At 47.3% G+C, this 16,510-nt stretch overlaps 1 protein-coding gene across 6 annotated transcripts in view; it reads left to right on the top strand.

Moving 5' to 3' along the window:
• Positions 1–16,510, top strand: part of NF1 (neurofibromin 1) — a 2,008,692-nt gene that overhangs the window by 976,947 nt on the left and 1,015,235 nt on the right. For all 6 annotated transcript variants that reach the window (XM_086954827.1, XM_086954826.1, XM_086954830.1 and 3 more), the window contains exon 24: positions 13,756–13,872. In XM_086954827.1, the coding sequence (XP_086810953.1) occupies positions 13,756–13,872 (117 nt within the window). The remainder of the gene's footprint in view (positions 1–13,755; positions 13,873–16,510) is intronic.

Below are 16,510 nucleotides of genomic sequence, written 5' to 3' on the forward strand. Positions count from 1 at the left end.
GGACTCTGTTTCCAGGGCAGATGCTCAGGTCGGACAGGCTTCGCTGCGAAATCTGTTCGCATAATAGTGGTGTTGTCTTTTTCTCCACCGCCGGGTTGTTTTTTTTTTGGATGGGCTTGCCATTCTATTCACTAGATTGTGACTATACACAGAGATCCCCTACTACAGAAGTAGTATTTTCTTACCTGTAACTCCAGTTCTGTAGTTGGGGTATTTCTGTTATAGAACAATTAGAAAAGAACACCCTGCCTAGGATGATATTTAGTGGTCCTATACAGGATCCGATTCTGGTTAGAGGGGAGCAATATCAAATTAATATCAGAATCCAGGACAACAGATAGAAGGTAGTCAATTCATCTTTTTATAGAAAATGTGTTTTTTTATTTGTTTTGATGTAATCAGTCATATTTTAGAAACAATCAAAAAATAGCAGGTTCTAGAATTAATAAAACCATCAATAAAGTTCATCATTTCATGTGGGGAAGAATTTTCTTCAGAGAATTAGGTGTTCCACTCACTCCAGGGAATTTCAAGGGGCTCAACAGACACTCACATCTTACAGGGGTCATTCATACTCCTACATTTTCAACCACTTAACACGGGTAAATCTCGTTTCGCCTGCAACAAAAAAGTTGGAATTATGGTTGCATGGACGGGGGTGCAACTTGGAGAGGGCAAGTTAGGTGGTATACTGTTGCCGTTCTTGGTGGTAGCGCCAACGCGCGTTTCGGTGAGAGGCACCTTCGTCAGGGCTGGCAGAGATGGAGGGGGAGGGGAACACACAGGCTTTCGCTAGCATGGGGTCAAAGGTCTGGATAATAATTTCATTCTGGAGGATCTTCGTATCTGCGTATGTCCGTGGTTCGGGGCATTAGATGATCACACTGATAGTGTAGCGGGCATGGGGGCCACGTCTGACGCTCGGAGTCGATCGGGAACGCAGTTCCGATCTGGGTGTTTCCTATGGAGTAATAGTGCTGATAGTTATTAGGTGCTGGAGGCCGCATCTGGGTTAGAGAGAGGGGGGCTGGAGACTAGGGCCTTCTTCCGTTGTCTTTAGGCGAGTCCGGCACGCTCCGGTATATCTCTCAGCAGCTATCGAATCGACTCGTTTCCAGACTGCGGGAATTAATCGTCTAGAATTCCTGTCAGGGTGACGGGGGGTCACCCAGATCGGAACCGCGTTCCCGATCGACTCCGAGCATCAGATCTTTGACCCCATGCTAGCGAAAGCCTGTGTGTTCCCCTCCATCTCTGCCAGCCCTGACGAAGGTGCCTCTCACCGAAACGCGCGCTGGCGCTACCACCAAGAACGGCAACAGTATTCCACCTAACTTGCCCTCTCCAAGTTGCACCCCCGTCCATGCAACCATAATTCCAACTTTTTTGTTGCAGGCGAAACAAGATTTACCCGTGTTAAGTGGTTGAACATGTATGAGTATGAATGACCCCTGTAAGATGTGAGTGTCTGTTGAGCCCCTTGAAATTCCCTGGAGTGAGTGGAACACCTAATTCTCTGAAGACAATTCTTCCCCACATGAAATGATGAACTTTATTGATGGTTTTATTAATTCTAGAACCTGCTATTTTTTGATTGTTTCTTAAATATGACTGATTGCATCAAAACAAATAATAAAAAAAACATATATTTTCTATAAAAAGATGAATTGACTACCTTCTATTTGTTGTCCTGGGTTCTGATATTCATTTGATATTGCTCCCCTCTAACCAGAATCGGATCCTGTATAGGACCACTAAATATCATCCTAGGCAGTGTGTTCTTTTCTAATTGTTCTATTGTTCCCCCCCTCCCCCCCCCCCCCCTCCTTCCTGCCTACATCTCCTATCTGCCCTGGGGAACCCCCTTCTATTGTATAGTATCTTAGTCCTACGCGCCCGCCCTCCTCCCCGGTGGAGAAAGTGATGAAATGATTAATGCTACAGGTCTAGCTGATACACCTCCAAAAAGAACTGAAAGTGGTGGGAGTTGCTGTGCATTCTGGGATACCAGGAGAGTTCTGGAAAGTTTCTTAAAGGCACGGTATCCCTTTTTAAGCCACATAATTGGAGCCTATGGGGGTTTGTCTGTTCTGTCCTTCCTCTCTTTCATTCCAAGGATTTGGTGAAGGGGGCGGGGGGGGGGGCTGGGAGTGTCTTCCATGGTTAAACCTGGCAGACAGGTCTAAAGTGGGATATTTTTGGAATATCCTTGCATTTCTAGTTGAAGTACTGGACAGTGTAGCCTTGCATGTATAGGCTGCATTATTTGTCATTAAATCTCTCAAGTGTCTATGCAATACTGCAAAGAAAACAGCTTAAGAGATTATTTTTGATTGCTTCGGGTTCCCCGCACATGAGCGGGACTATTCACTAGATTATTACTATAACAGAGATACCCCTACTACAGAACTGTAGTTACAGGTAAGAACCTACTCCTTCTGGTGGCTATCATCTCTGCGCGCAGGGTGAGTGAGCTCCAATCTCTTTCTTCTAAACCTCCTTTTTGGACTTTTCATCCGGACAAGGTCGTCGTTAAAACTAGTCCTTTATTCCTTCCCAAAGTGGTTACTCCTTTCTATATTGGACAGACCATCACTTTGCCCACCTTCTTTACGCCTCCGCATCCTTCCGAAGAAGTAGAGAGGCTCCACCGTCTGGATCCAAAGCGTGCGCTTTCCTTTTACTTGGAACGCACACAAAAATTCCAGGTGGATGACCAGCTCTTTGTTCGCTACTTTGGCGCCAAAAAACGGTGGGCTGTGCACAAAAAGACCATTTCTAGATGGGTTGTTTTGTACATCAAAGGTTGTTGTTCCTTGGCAAAGAAAGAGCTGCCAGTGGGGTTGTGTGCCCATTCCACCAGGGCGACGGGCAACTACCATTGCTTTGGGACCTGGAGTCCCACTTAATGACATCTGTCCGGCAGCTACATCGGCATTGCTGGACACGTTCATAAGACATTACTGCCTGGACAACCAAGTCCGGAGGGACAGCTTTTTTGGCCGTTCTGTTCTCCAGAACTTTCTGATGTGAACTTGGTACGTAGGCCCATCTCTGCGGTTGTTATTGCTGGGGCATCTATTCTAAGGTAAGGAATCTATAACTGACGGTTTCTTTCAGATGAACAAGTTACGTAACTTCGATAATGATATATCTGTTAGAAAAATAGGTTAGTTATGATTACTTACCACCCCACCCATCCTCCCCGTTCTGCGAACTGACTATCAGGGCCCTAGTTTTGCGCACCAGTGGTCAGTGTTTTGCATGGCTCTACGCTTCTGGCATGGAAAGTCGTGTACAGAACTGACGTCAGCTCGCAAGGGCGGTGTCTAAGTAGCTACCGCAACGTCATCCCGGCGACCACGATGCCAACGACGAACCCGGAGCTGACCGACGCCACTTTTTCGACCCACAGTGGTACTGTTGAGGGAAAACTTTCCGGATCCAGTCTGACGCCTGGGGGTAAATCTAAGATAAACAATCTATAACTAATCTATGTTTCTTACAGATGTATAGTTACCGAAGGTAAGTAACTCGTTCACTAGTTCAACAAAGTGCAGTAGCAACTGCTCTCTATTAGCACTCATGGCTGATTCCCCTATGTACACACTCTCCCGCAATCAGTGACCTCACTTTCCCCCTTGAAGAGGTCTCATCGGCTCCAAAGTGAGTAAAGGAGGAAAAACGCTGGGCCCAAATGGCACCCCAATCAATCTCTTTAGGGCTAATAACCTTGATCTCAAGCTCCCCCTCCTGACTCTCGTCCTTAAATTCTGTCTGAGTGCTGGCTTCTTAAATTCCTGGTCTAAGTACCACATTGAGCCAATATTCCAGAAAGGTGATTGTAATCGTCCCACCCACTACAGACAATCTCCCGAGCTGGCCCACCCCCCTCAGCAACCCCACCCAAACGGGGCAAAGGGACTTTCCAGTCCCTAACGTTGATGGCATGATAAGCGCTGAGTGGCTCACGTCACCTGGCCCTCTTCTGCAGTTATTTGTTCGATATCTAGAACCAGTACACAGTTAGATAAAATGATAAAACCTCATCAATCAAGTAAAGATACTGGTTAAACTAGAGAGAATAGAGCACAATAGAAAAACAAAAAGCTTTATCAAATAATTCTAGGAGCTCCGTGCTCTAAGGTTAAGAATCATGGAACATTTTTGACACAAGAACCGCTGCAATAATCATCTAGAGAGTAGGAATATCAAAACGAAGCTAACATCTCTTTAGCTGCCCCCTCTGAAGTTAGAAAATAGGAGCATTCTTTGTAAATTATTTTGTGTTTGGCAGGATTGAAGAGAAAAGCTTGGGCACCCTTAGCTTGGAATAAAGGTATAAACTGACGAAACTGCCAGCGCAGCTGAACAGTGACGTGGCAGTAGTCTGGGCGCACAAAAAATTCCAGGTCTTTTCCCTTGCGCTTCCTATTAGGCCTAGCTAGATCATAGAGGGCCTCCCTAGCCCAAAAATTATTTTAAAAAATCAAGATCGCTCGCGGTTTTAGAGTTGAGTCTTGTCTAACATTTTTTTGGAATGGGAATCTATGGGCCCTCTGTATTTCAATCTCCCATTTCCAGTGGGTTAGTTCTGGGAAGGCCTCTGTGAATAATTCTGTTACAAATTGTCGAGGATTAGACCCCTCATTTCCTTCTGGTATACCTAAAATTCGGAGATATTTCCGGCGTGACCTGTTTTCTAAATCCACGAGCTTCCAGTTAATCTCTTCCTTTAATCCTTCCATTGCCAATATTTGAATCTTTTGTTGAGCCATAGAGTCTTCAATTACTGAGATCCTACTTCCTGTCTATGTTACTCTTGCAATAGTTTCATTAGATGCCTTCACCACTTTTCTTAAATTATTTTGTAGTTTTCGTACTGCTCCCTGTGTACGTAGATTTTCTGCTCTTGTTTCTTCTCTATGATGGAGCATAACCTGATATAGAACATCTAATGTAATCACAGGAGTCTCCGATCCCTCTGAAATGGCTTTGGACGTTTCAGGTAGAGTTGATGTAGAGGGAGAGGGGTACACATTGCCACCTTGCATAGTGATATTTGAATTTTCCTCATCCCCCCACTCCGGCCTATTTGGAGATTCTTCGGCGTCCGAGTCCTCCGCATTACTCACATAGTCTTGCCCGGGGTCAGAAAAAGATTTTTCAGATTCATTCAAGTCTCTGTCTCGCTCTGCACCATCAGAATCTAAGGCTTGAGACAAGTCTGTCATTGAATAGAAATTACCAGCAGAGTCAATAGACTCTGTATCTTCCGCTGGAATCAATGTCATTGAGAGTTCTGGCATCCTATGTAGTTTATCCGAGATTGGATTTATTTCAGCAATTGGGTCTGTTAACACAGTAGTTGGACCGTTATCAGAGCATGTAGGTGTCTGTGGATGTTATCTTGCATACTACTTTGATTATTTACATTTTTTGATACTACTGGAGGTACTGGAGTCTTTTTAGTAAACATCCCTGGAATCTTGGGAATAGCAACAAGCCTACATCCCCCAGAATTCAGCATATTTGTAGTTTCTGAGGCTGAAACATTAGGTATAACAGGAACTGTAGCAAAAGATATAGGGGAGGCTGGAGGGATATTTTCAACCACATCAGCATGAGTGTTTGCCGAATTCACTGTTTTCAGAGTACTCACATTTTCAGCTGAAGTTCCCTTAGTCTGACCTGAATCTTGTGCTGCGGCGGTGACTGCCCTTGTCTTCGGTTTTTGTTGTCTAGGTGCTGCCCCAGTAGTCGGGTTTTTGGAGCCATTACAGCTGTAGCCGCAGTTGAGCAATTCACTTTATGTGCTCGATGTCCGAACAGTAGCAAATCCTGTACTACCAGCGTTCGAGTATGCCGTTTATACCGCTCTGACTGCTCTGGGCGTGTCCGCTGCTCTCGGCAATCCGAACGTGAAATCACTCGATTTGTGTCAGGTGCGTTCAACGAAGGTGAAGGCAGAATCTGCTGTAGCCACGCCGAACGAAGCGACCGCTGGTAGCTCTTCCAGAGAACAAGCCGCATGCTTCAGCCCCGTGAGGTTTTTTCTTTTAAACCAAGCAAACGTTTTCTTCTTCAGCTCCTTCTTAAGCTCCCTTTTACATGAATTAACGCGGTTCAACGATTAAATGAAAGAATCGTAGAGAAGACTAGAATAGAGCCGGACGCGAGCCCCGTCTCAGTGTTGCTCACTCGGACGCCGACGCGTCCGCCATCTTGCCCCTCGCCCTGTCATGCTTACAATGAGAGTGGATCTTGCTATAGTTAATTTCCTTAGATATCTATACTCAACAGGCACCGCAACGGTTTTCTATGGTTTGAAAGGTGAATGCACTTAACCATTTAGCATACATAAAGGGGTTCAACAAAATTTGTACTTCAATAGCCTGGGTAGCCCCTTTGCAAATAAATGCTCAGATCTGCCGCAAATTGTGCATTGATCTGTACAGGCTTTGCTTTATGTAGACGACACAAAGCTAATGGCCCGCACACGGGTTTCTTTCTGACTCTCAGCTCCGATCTCTTGCTGCCCTTCCACGTGCTTTCGGCGCGGACGGGCCTACACTACATTCTTGCAATGGAGCGAACTCCGTTTAAGAAGTGCCCGGTGTGTAACTCTAAATATTCACACCTCGACGTGCACCCTGTGTGCAATACCTGCTTGTCGCCGGATCACCGCGAAGACACCTGTATGGCGTGTTCGAAGTTCCGGAGCAAGAAGACTTTAAAGATTCGCCGGGCTAATAGGCTCCAGGCTCAGTTATCGGCTACGGCGCCCCCACCAGACGACATTTTCCAAGAATCTGTCGAGGGAGAAGACGACGTGCAAGGTTCGGACTCTAATCCCGCATCCGAAGGTGAAACCTATGATGAAGGTGCGGAGAACTTTGACGAAGTCGCCGACGAGGTAGGGGACGACTAACAGGCTTTTGCCACTATGGGTGATAGCTCAGAGGAGCAGCATCCCCAACGAGACTCTGGGGTTATTACCCCTCCTACGGCCCAGGTCGAGGGATCGCCTTCGGGCCTTACCCAAGATCTAACTATGAGTCCTACGTCCCCGCCTCCGGGCCCGGTCACGGACACTTATGAACCATCACTTACGTCGAAGAAAACGAAAGTGAAGCCAACTGGTCACGCACCCTCGGATGCGAAACCGAAAGTGAAAGTTGCGCTGGTGAAGAAGGTTCTGGAGGCGTCAACTTCCAAGGAAACCAAAATGGCCGACTCTAAGAGCCACGCCAAGATGGCCGACCCGAAGTCCTCAGGGTCGGTACCGAAGGCGAAATCGTCCGACGCGGCTGCGTCGGCTCCGAAAGGGGTCGTGAACCCGAAGTCGGCTCAGAAGAAGAAGCGCCTGGGCGACGACGAGCGTGGCCAGGGGGCCTCGGCCCCGAAGAAGGCGAATGTCGAGCCCTCTCCGGCTTTGACGAAGAAGGTGGAGGAATCCTTGCAGCGGATTCGAAAGGACACTGTGGCGCCGAAGCTCACGCCTAAGCCTGCGAAGGAGCAGACGCCTATCCGTTTCACCTTTCCTCCCAAGTCGGCGCCAAAGGCCTTCGCGCCGAAACAGAGTGGACCCTCGAAGGAGGTGTTGGCACCTAAAGCGGCCTTGGTGGTGTCGAAGCTCCGATTCCAACCCCTTGCTGAAGAGGAACGTCGTGAGGTAATCATCGACGCCAACACCGGAAAACTGTCGCTCCTCAAAAGGAAGATCACGACGGAGCCGGCGTTGGAACATTTTAAGATCCCTCTCAAGAACAAACGGTACTCCGAGGGCTCTTCGGCTTTGGTGGTACCTGTGTCCCCACATACCCTGGGATGCTCGCCGACGCATTCCGTCGCAGCCGGTGCGGACGAGGAGGAGGATGCAGAGTACGACTATCCGGCGTACTCGGATCCGGAGGAGGAGCACGTGCCGTGGTCCGCCGGAGGCGACCCGGAGGACCCGCAGGGGGGTCAGGACGCTCAACTTTTCGCGGCCAAGACGTCCCCGACCGAGGATTCGGCGGCCTTCAATGCCCTGATAGAGAGAGCTGCTGCTAACCACGACGTCGAGCTGCACTCGGACCCCGTGGATGTGGACTTCTTGTTCGACACCTTCTCGGTAGCCGAAAAGTCCGTCAAAACGCTACCGATGCTGAAGGGGGTGCTTAAACATGCAACGGAGGTTTTCAAGGAGCCCACCCGAGCGCGTGTGGTCAACCCTCGCATCGACAGGAAATATAAAGCAGCGCCCACGGATCCGACATATATCAAGGGACACTTGCCATTGGACTCCCTTGTCGTTTCCAATGCTCGGAAGAGGGCGAACTCTCAAACTACTGGTGACGCTCCTCCCCCAGATAAAGAGTCCAAGATTTTCGAGGCCTCAGGCAAACGTATTGCTGCACAGGCAGCTAATATTTGGAGAATATCTAACACCCAAGCCTTGCTTGCACGTTATGATAGGGCCCATTATGACACATTAGAGGCCATACTGCAACACTTGCCTGACCAATACAAGGAGGCGGGGGAGATGCTGATTCAGGAGGGTAAACTCATTACAAATGCATCCATTAAATGTGCTTTGGATGTGGCAGACACAGCCTCCAGGGCTATCAATACTAGTGTGCTGCTTAGACGCCATGCCTGGCTTAGAATTTCGGGGTTCAAACCCGACATCCAAACCACTATACTGAATCAGACAGTGAATCCTGACCATCTGTTTGGCCCAGAGGTGGATGCCACACTGGAAAAGATGAAAAAAGATACCGAAACTGCCAAGTCCATGGGGGCTTTACAAAGTCAGCAGTTTCGGGGTAATTCCTTTCGCCGCTCAAACTCCAGAGGCACCTCAAGGGGACAGGCATCCCAGTCCACACAATATTTCAAGACTAACACCCAAGCCTCGTATAACAACAAAAATAGAGGTGGTTACAGAGGCAATAATGTCAAGGGCAGGGGACGTGGAAACAATAGCTCCAGGTCCACCGCCAACAACAAACAGTGACGTCTTGTCACTGCCCCCCGGCCATGCAACACCGGTCGGGGGGAGGCTCCAGCAGTTCCTGCCGGCGTGGAAGTCCATCACCACGGACAGGTGGGTGAGGTCTATTATCCAGTACGGGTACTGTCTAGAGCTTACGTCCATTCCACCGGACATACCCCCAAGGAGCCGTCCTATGTCAGGCGAGCACTTGACCTTGTTGCAGCAAGAAGTTGTAGTCATGCTGCAAAAAGGGGCGATAGAGCTCGTTCCATTGCAAGAGCGGGGAACAGGGGTTTACTCCCTGTATTTTTTGATTCCCAAGAAGGACGGATCCCTCAGGCCGATCCTGGACCTCAGGCCCTTGAACTGGTACATCCTCTCGGAGCACTTCCATATGCTCACGTTGCAGCAGGTGCTTCCCCTGCTTCAACAGGGGGACTTCCTGGCTACGCTGGATCTGAAAGATGCCTATTTTCATATTCCCCTGCATCCTTCCCACAGGAAGTACCTCAGATTCACGATCTTAGACCAGCATTACCAGTTCAAGGTTCTGCCGTTCGGGGTCACCACGGCACCAAGAGTGTTTACCAAGTGCCTAGCGACTGTGGCGGCGCATCTCCGTCGCCAGCACGTCCACATCTTTCCCTACCTGGACGACTGGCTCATTCAGGCAAGGACAGAGCAGCAGTGCGTCGACCACGTGTCACGCACCATTCATCTCCTGCACGATCTGGGATTCTCTCTGAACTACCCAAAGTCCCATCTCCAGCCCGCCCACGTGCGACAGTACCTGGGTGCGACAATCGACACTCTGGCAGCCACCGCGCAGCCGAATTCAGTGAGAATCGCCAGTATCCAGGCGCTGATCCAACGATTCAGACCCCAGCACTCGCTTCCGGCGAGGGTGTTCATGCAGCTGATAGGCATGATGGCCTCCTGCATCTCCATTGTCCCGCACGCGAGACTACACATGCGTCCGCTTCAGGAGTGCCTTGCACGTCAGTGGACTCAGGCTCATGGGCAACTGACAGACCTAGTGTTGGTGAGCGGTCGGGCATACAACTCTCTGCATTGGTGGAATCCACACAACCTTTGCAAGGGCCGACCATTCCAAGAGCCTGTCCCACAGATTATCCTGACGACGGACGCCTCTCTCCAGGGATGGGGAGCGCATGTACTCCATTACACTGTGCAGGGACTATGGACACTACAGCAAAGGAAGATGCACATCAATGTGTTGGAACTGATGGCAATCTTCATGGCCTTGAAGGCGTTCAAAGTACATCTGTGCAACAAAGTCGTGTTGATCCGGACGGACAACATGACGGCCATGTACTACATTCAGAAGCAGGGAGGCACACACTCTCCACAGCTGTCTCATCTGGCTCAGAGCATGTGGAAGTGGGCCATTCAGAGGAACATCTTCCTCATGGCAGAGCATCTCCCGGGCAAAGACAATCAAATGGCGGATCTGCTCAGCAGACACAGCCATCAGATGCACGAGTGGGAGATGCATCCATCAGTACTCCAACCGTACTTCCAAAGGTGGGGTCATCCAGAGATAGACCTGTTCGCCACAAAGGAGAACGCAAAATGCCAAAGCTTCGCCGCCAGATTCCCACACCCCCAATCACAGGGCAATGCGATGTGGATGAACTGGTCAGGCAGATTTGCGTACGCTTTTCCCCCAGCACCTCTGATACCGCTGGTGGCACGCAAGCTCAGGCAGCACTCGATGACTCTCATCCTGGTTGCTCCAACGTGGGCTCGCCAACCATGGTACGCCACGTTTCTCGAACTGTCCGTGGTACCGCATCAAAGGCTTCATCTCACTCCCAGCCTTCTGACGCAGAGCCATGGCGACATTCAGCACCCAGATCCGCAACAGCTCAACCTGGCGATCTGGCTCCTGAAGTCCTAGAGTTTGGCTACCTCAATCTTCCTCCCGATTGCATGAACATCATTCGGGAGGCAAGGAAGCCCACTACCAGAGCTTGTTATGCGGCTAAATGGAAGAGGTTTGTCATCTACTGTGCTAACCACAATATTGACCCGCTAGATGCTTCCATTCAAAACATCATTTGCTATCTTTTTCACCTGTATCAATGCAATCTGGCATACTCTTCCATCCGCATTCACCTGTCTGCTATGGCAGCGTACCTCCAGAATAGACAACACCTGTCACTCTTCAGGGTCCCTGCTATCAAGGCCTTTCTGGAAGGACTCAAAAGGGTCATTCCACCAAGGACCCCACCAGCTCCAGAATGGAACCTCAATGTGGTTCTTACGAGACTGATGGGTCCTCCCTTTGAGCCACTGCACTCTTGTGAGCTTCAGTTTCTGACTTGGAAGGTTGCGTTCTTAGTAGCGATTACTTCGCTACGGAGGGTTAGCGAGCTGCAGGCGCTCACCATCCAAGAACCCTTTTTCCAGGTACATGCTAACAGGGTGGTGCTCCGCACTAACCCTAAATTCTTACCCAAAGTGGTATCCCAATTCCACTTAAACCAAACAATTGAATTGCCGGTGTTTTTCCAAAACCCGGATACGCTGGCGGAGCGCATGCTCCACACCCTTGATGTTAAAAGGGCCTTGATGTATTATGTAGACAGGACAAAAGATTTTCGCAAAACCAAGCAGCTTTTTGTTGCTTTTGCCACTCACCACAAGGGAAACGCTATCTCTAAAGCAGGGATTGCTAGGTGGATAGTGAAGTGCATTCAGATCTGTTACGCTAAAGCTAAGCGCACTCTCACTGTCCCGCCGAGGGCCCACTCCACCAGGAAGTTGGGGGCCTCTATGGCTTTCCTAGGTAACATTCCCTTAGAAGATATCTGTAGAGCAGCCACATGGTCTACCACACATACTTTCACTAAACACTACTGTGTAGACGTACATTCCAAACAACAGGCAGCTGTTGGTCAGGCTGTTCTAAAAACGCTTTTTCAGACTGCTGCAGCTGGCACGGGCGGCCGCAGATAATGGAGGGACTGCTATGTATTCTATGCACAGATATGAATTCAGCAGCCCACATGCCTCGAACTGCAAATGCTACTTACCAGTATGCATCTGTTCTTGGCATGTAGGGCTGCTGACATTCATATCGCCCACCCTCCTCCCCGGCGCCTGTAGCAGCTGCAGAATTCATTCATTTACATACATATGCTCATAGCATGGTCATCACTCACATTCTTCACTCCATCTCTGCCAATGGCTAAAAACAATCTGGGGATGGAGGCGATGCCCATGCGCACTGTAGTCCAGGGGAGGAGCCACCTATCTCGTGATACTTCGAAGACTCTTCCAGGACAACAATGTGCAATCATCCGGACCCAACACTAGGTGGCGATCTATGCACAGATATGAATGTCAGCAGCCCTACATGCCAAGAACAGATGCATACTGGTAAGTAGCATTTGCAAAACACCATTGTTATGAAAGCTGGTAAAAGAAAGAAATGTTGTAATATTCAAATTAAGAACACCACCTTACCGCAAACACCTTCTTTCTCTTACTTGGGGATCCTATTTCATTGTGGGTGGAATTTTGAGAAGTGCTCTAAACAATAGAAGATGTGGGGATATGCAAGTGTTGAGTCTTTACATCTGTCAGAAAATGCTTTAAAAAAAGAATTTGCGAAATGTTTGTGTTGTCACTGGCTCAGTAAGACTTTGCTGTTAGCACAGTTTAAGGTTATTTGTCTCCCCTTTTGGCCGTTGTAGGTTTGCCTGACCACCCTGGTTTAGGTCACCAATTGTCATGGTTTTTAAAGGGCTCACGTACATGTTTACCCTTTATGTGGACCCTTTATCGTGCTACAGTGGGACCTTAACTTGGTCCTATTTTATTAATGTACATGCCATTTGAGCCTGTTCCCAGCTGTTCTTTAAGGTTACTGACCATTGAGACTCTTTTTCATTGCTTTCACACACTATCAGTGAGCTGCTGGCCGTGTTAGTACGGCTGCTGCATACAACATTCTTTGAGAAATTAGTGCTGCTGACTCTAGTATATTTTCGACAGAAAGCTGTTCAACCTTCTTTATCAGCAGTCTACTATGCTACCCGGATTTGTTTCTCTACCACATTTGAGGAGGGGAGACTTTATCGCTTGGATGCAATGAGAGCCTTTACTTTTTACATAGATGTTACTAAGGAGTTACAGGATGGCCATAAGAGAGAGTGTTGGAAAACAGAGTGGCCTGAATTAGCAAGGTCCACTGGGTTCAAGTGGATGTTTTACTTATACAGTTTTCAACTTCAAAGGTGGAAAGCCTAGCGAGTTTGAGCCTCCAGTAATGAATGGAGATTCTTCCAGCTATCTGTTCATCTGAAGTTCTCTGAATTTATTAACAAGATCCCCATTATTTGTAACCCTAATTTCATTTTTCCCTATGATTTTGAACTCCATTTTTACAGGTTGGTCTTTTTTATCGGTAGCTCTTGGTGTGTGAAATCTTTGATTATTTCATGGTAGTTCAAGGGCTCACTAAGAGGCTTACTTAATTGTTTTTTTTCTTTTCATTAAAGTGATTGCTTTTTTTGTGTCCAACATTTGTGAAATTCATTGGTCGAGGTAGGAATCGATTTCGTAGTAAGAAATAATTAGTGAACAAGTGATTGGACCATAATGTCCATGAATAGAGACTGGAAAGGAATAGAATTGTAAATGCTGGGGTAATTAGATTGGTCAAGTAGGCCCCATCTGCTATCACTTTTTGTTTCTTTTCCACTTATCTCGGGTGATATCTTTCGTCATAATTTGCTTTGTTGCAGAGATTTAGACCAAGCAAGTATGGAAGCAGTTGTGTCTCTTCTCGCTGGACTGCCTCTTCAGCCGGAAGAAGGAGATGGTGTGGAGCTTATGGAAGCCAAATCCCAGTTATTTCTGAAGTAAGTTCTTGAACGTATTAATTTAGCTTTGTCTTAAAGTGAGTAGCAGTAAATGAGACTGTAATTTTGTTTTAGTAGCATGCTGTATAATTAATTTACTCCATTTTTTTGTATTTGAGTTAGCTTACTTTCATCATCATGATAAGCAAGCTCTGATCTGAGATGAAAGATTGATTCAAATAAAGTTGTTTCCTCTTGTTAAACATAACTGCTGAATGGGCTAGATATTGTGTACACTTAGTTAGTCCCTTAATTGAAGGTATGCCCATATGTGGGTCTGGGCTCAATGTGCCACCGAAACCAAGCTATACCCAGCTGAAGAGCCCATAACAAGGGCGAAACCAGAAACCGGTCCTGGGTTGCTTGTGTTGTGGTTCATGAAGGACTTAGCCTGGAGGTTTGGGCTGGACTGTACCCATGAGGAACAGCAACAAGACTGATTTGCATATGGCTGTGTTCAAACTGAGGTGGCATGGTGGGTGAAAAACGATGGATTGCTATGTGGCCTCAAACCAGTGACTGAGATCAATTCAAGCTTGTTTTAGACCACCTTTAATTGAAGCATAACCCCTAGCAGAAATAATTGGATCAGTCTTCCACAGTTTTTAGTTGCAGGCTCAAACCAAAGCTTTTGCTGGAGTTCTGGTGGATCTTGCACTTAGACGACCCTAGGGATTGAGTTAGTTGTCAGTTGTATTTCTTATAGGCTGCGCCTCCATCTAAAATGGCTCTACTTGATATGCTCAAGAGTTTGATGGTGAATTTGAGTGAGTATACTTGCTTAGTTGGTAGACTGTGAGCATGCTCCCAGATCAGGTACCAGATCATATACTACATATCCAAATATAATATACCAAGTACTATTTCAAATGATACAGATTGTCATCTATAACTGCAAAGATTTCAGTGAATTAGAACATTCAATTGGTGACATAATCTGAAGCAACACTTAAAGCATCCATCACACAACAAAGGTAAAATCTTAGATCTAATTTTCTGATGAATACTTTTAACCGCTTATTCCTCAACTTTTGAATATTCCCCAGGCTTCAGACTGGATCCAGAGTATCTTAACTACTATCCCTGCGTGCTGGTAGGTAGGGTTGTGCTACTCGGGGGCAAAATTGATCCACTACGGAAGTGACATGGAGAGTTGCCTACAGGCGCCAACTATGTACACTGACATCCGTTCCTTTTTTTCTGCGCCACCAGATGCGGATTCAAAGCTATCCCATGTATCTTAATGACACTATATTAGTACTGTGGTAAATAAATTTACCTAGTCAGTTTTTCCGTATAATTATCATTACAAGACAGCTCATTCAAATGAGAGGCAGAGTCCGTGGTATCTGAGTCATACGGGGTTTAATGAAAAAGGAACCTCGAGGTTGGAGATCATGTTCCGTCACCACTAGGGTTCGGGAAGGGACAGTCAACGTTTTATTAACATTACACATTATATATAGTAAAGTAACATAATTGAATCCAATACAGTAGGCGTAACAGGTGAAAAAGAGCGAGATAAGAACACATGTGCGTAAGAAGAGGCGTGAAAGAAGGCGTGTAATAGGCGTACACGGAGGCGTGCACTGTACATGTCAGAGAAACGTCACAAGAATCGTCACATGTAGGTGGGTGCATAGAGAAAGTTGCAGAATCAGCAGAAAGTGCGGATGCGCGCGCAGCTAGCATGACGTGACATAGACGTGTAACTGGGGAGAACTTTAACACTAGTAAAGGAGACAGAAGTCTGGGATGTCAGAACGACCTGGACCTATAACATATCTGGTATCTTATATTTGGAGGATGTATTATCTGGAGTAAAAGGTCTCTCGGGCAGAGGCTATACTATACTGAATGCTAGTGCGTGCATATGTGTCTACGTGTCTACGTGCAGGGCCATGGGCCTACTATGGCAACGGGAACTGTAAATTACTTGCATGGAGACAGGAAGACTTGCTCTTTGCTCTGCAGACGGGGAGCTGTTTACCTAAATCACTAGACAGGAATGTATTTTCGAGGAGGCTGAACAGATAACTTGAAGGCAAAATACGGTTTTGGCAGGCAGGCCAGGTTGAGCCAGGCACCGCTTCGCTTGGCAGGAAGTAAGGCAGAGGTCAGGGATACGTGTCCATGCTGCAGCCTCCAGAGGCAGGAGGCAGAAAGGGCTCGGAGACAGAAATCAGGGCCTAGCTCGGCAGAGCCAGGAAAAACGTAAAAGTGTACCATGTAAAGACGTTGGCATGGTATGGTTAGGAACTGAATTATTGATCCATTCATGGTGGATCTGAAGGAGGACATGTTAACGTTGGACGCAAATGTATTTGCGTCTTCATATTCGATCATGGAGGGAAATTACATGTACTTTAAGCACGTAAATGGAGACGTTGGGGTACACGTTAGGGGACATACTTGACCATAAAAATTTCAATTACCTCATTCCCTTCTTGTCCCCTACGTTCCCTTCAGGATATATCAATCTTCATGAGTCCATCTATCTGTTCATATAACATCATTTGCTCATCTTTTTTCATTCGGGCACGAGAACGTGGACTTGGACGGGGAATACATGATGTGGCGCACAAGCCGCAAATCGCTGGCCCACATTGTAGACATAGGCAACAACTGAATACTATGA

Source organism: Lissotriton vulgaris, chromosome 2_1, assembly GCF_964263255.1.
Source record: "Lissotriton vulgaris chromosome 2_1, aLisVul1.2, whole genome shotgun sequence".
Lineage (NCBI taxonomy): Eukaryota > Metazoa > Chordata > Amphibia > Caudata > Salamandridae > Lissotriton > Lissotriton vulgaris.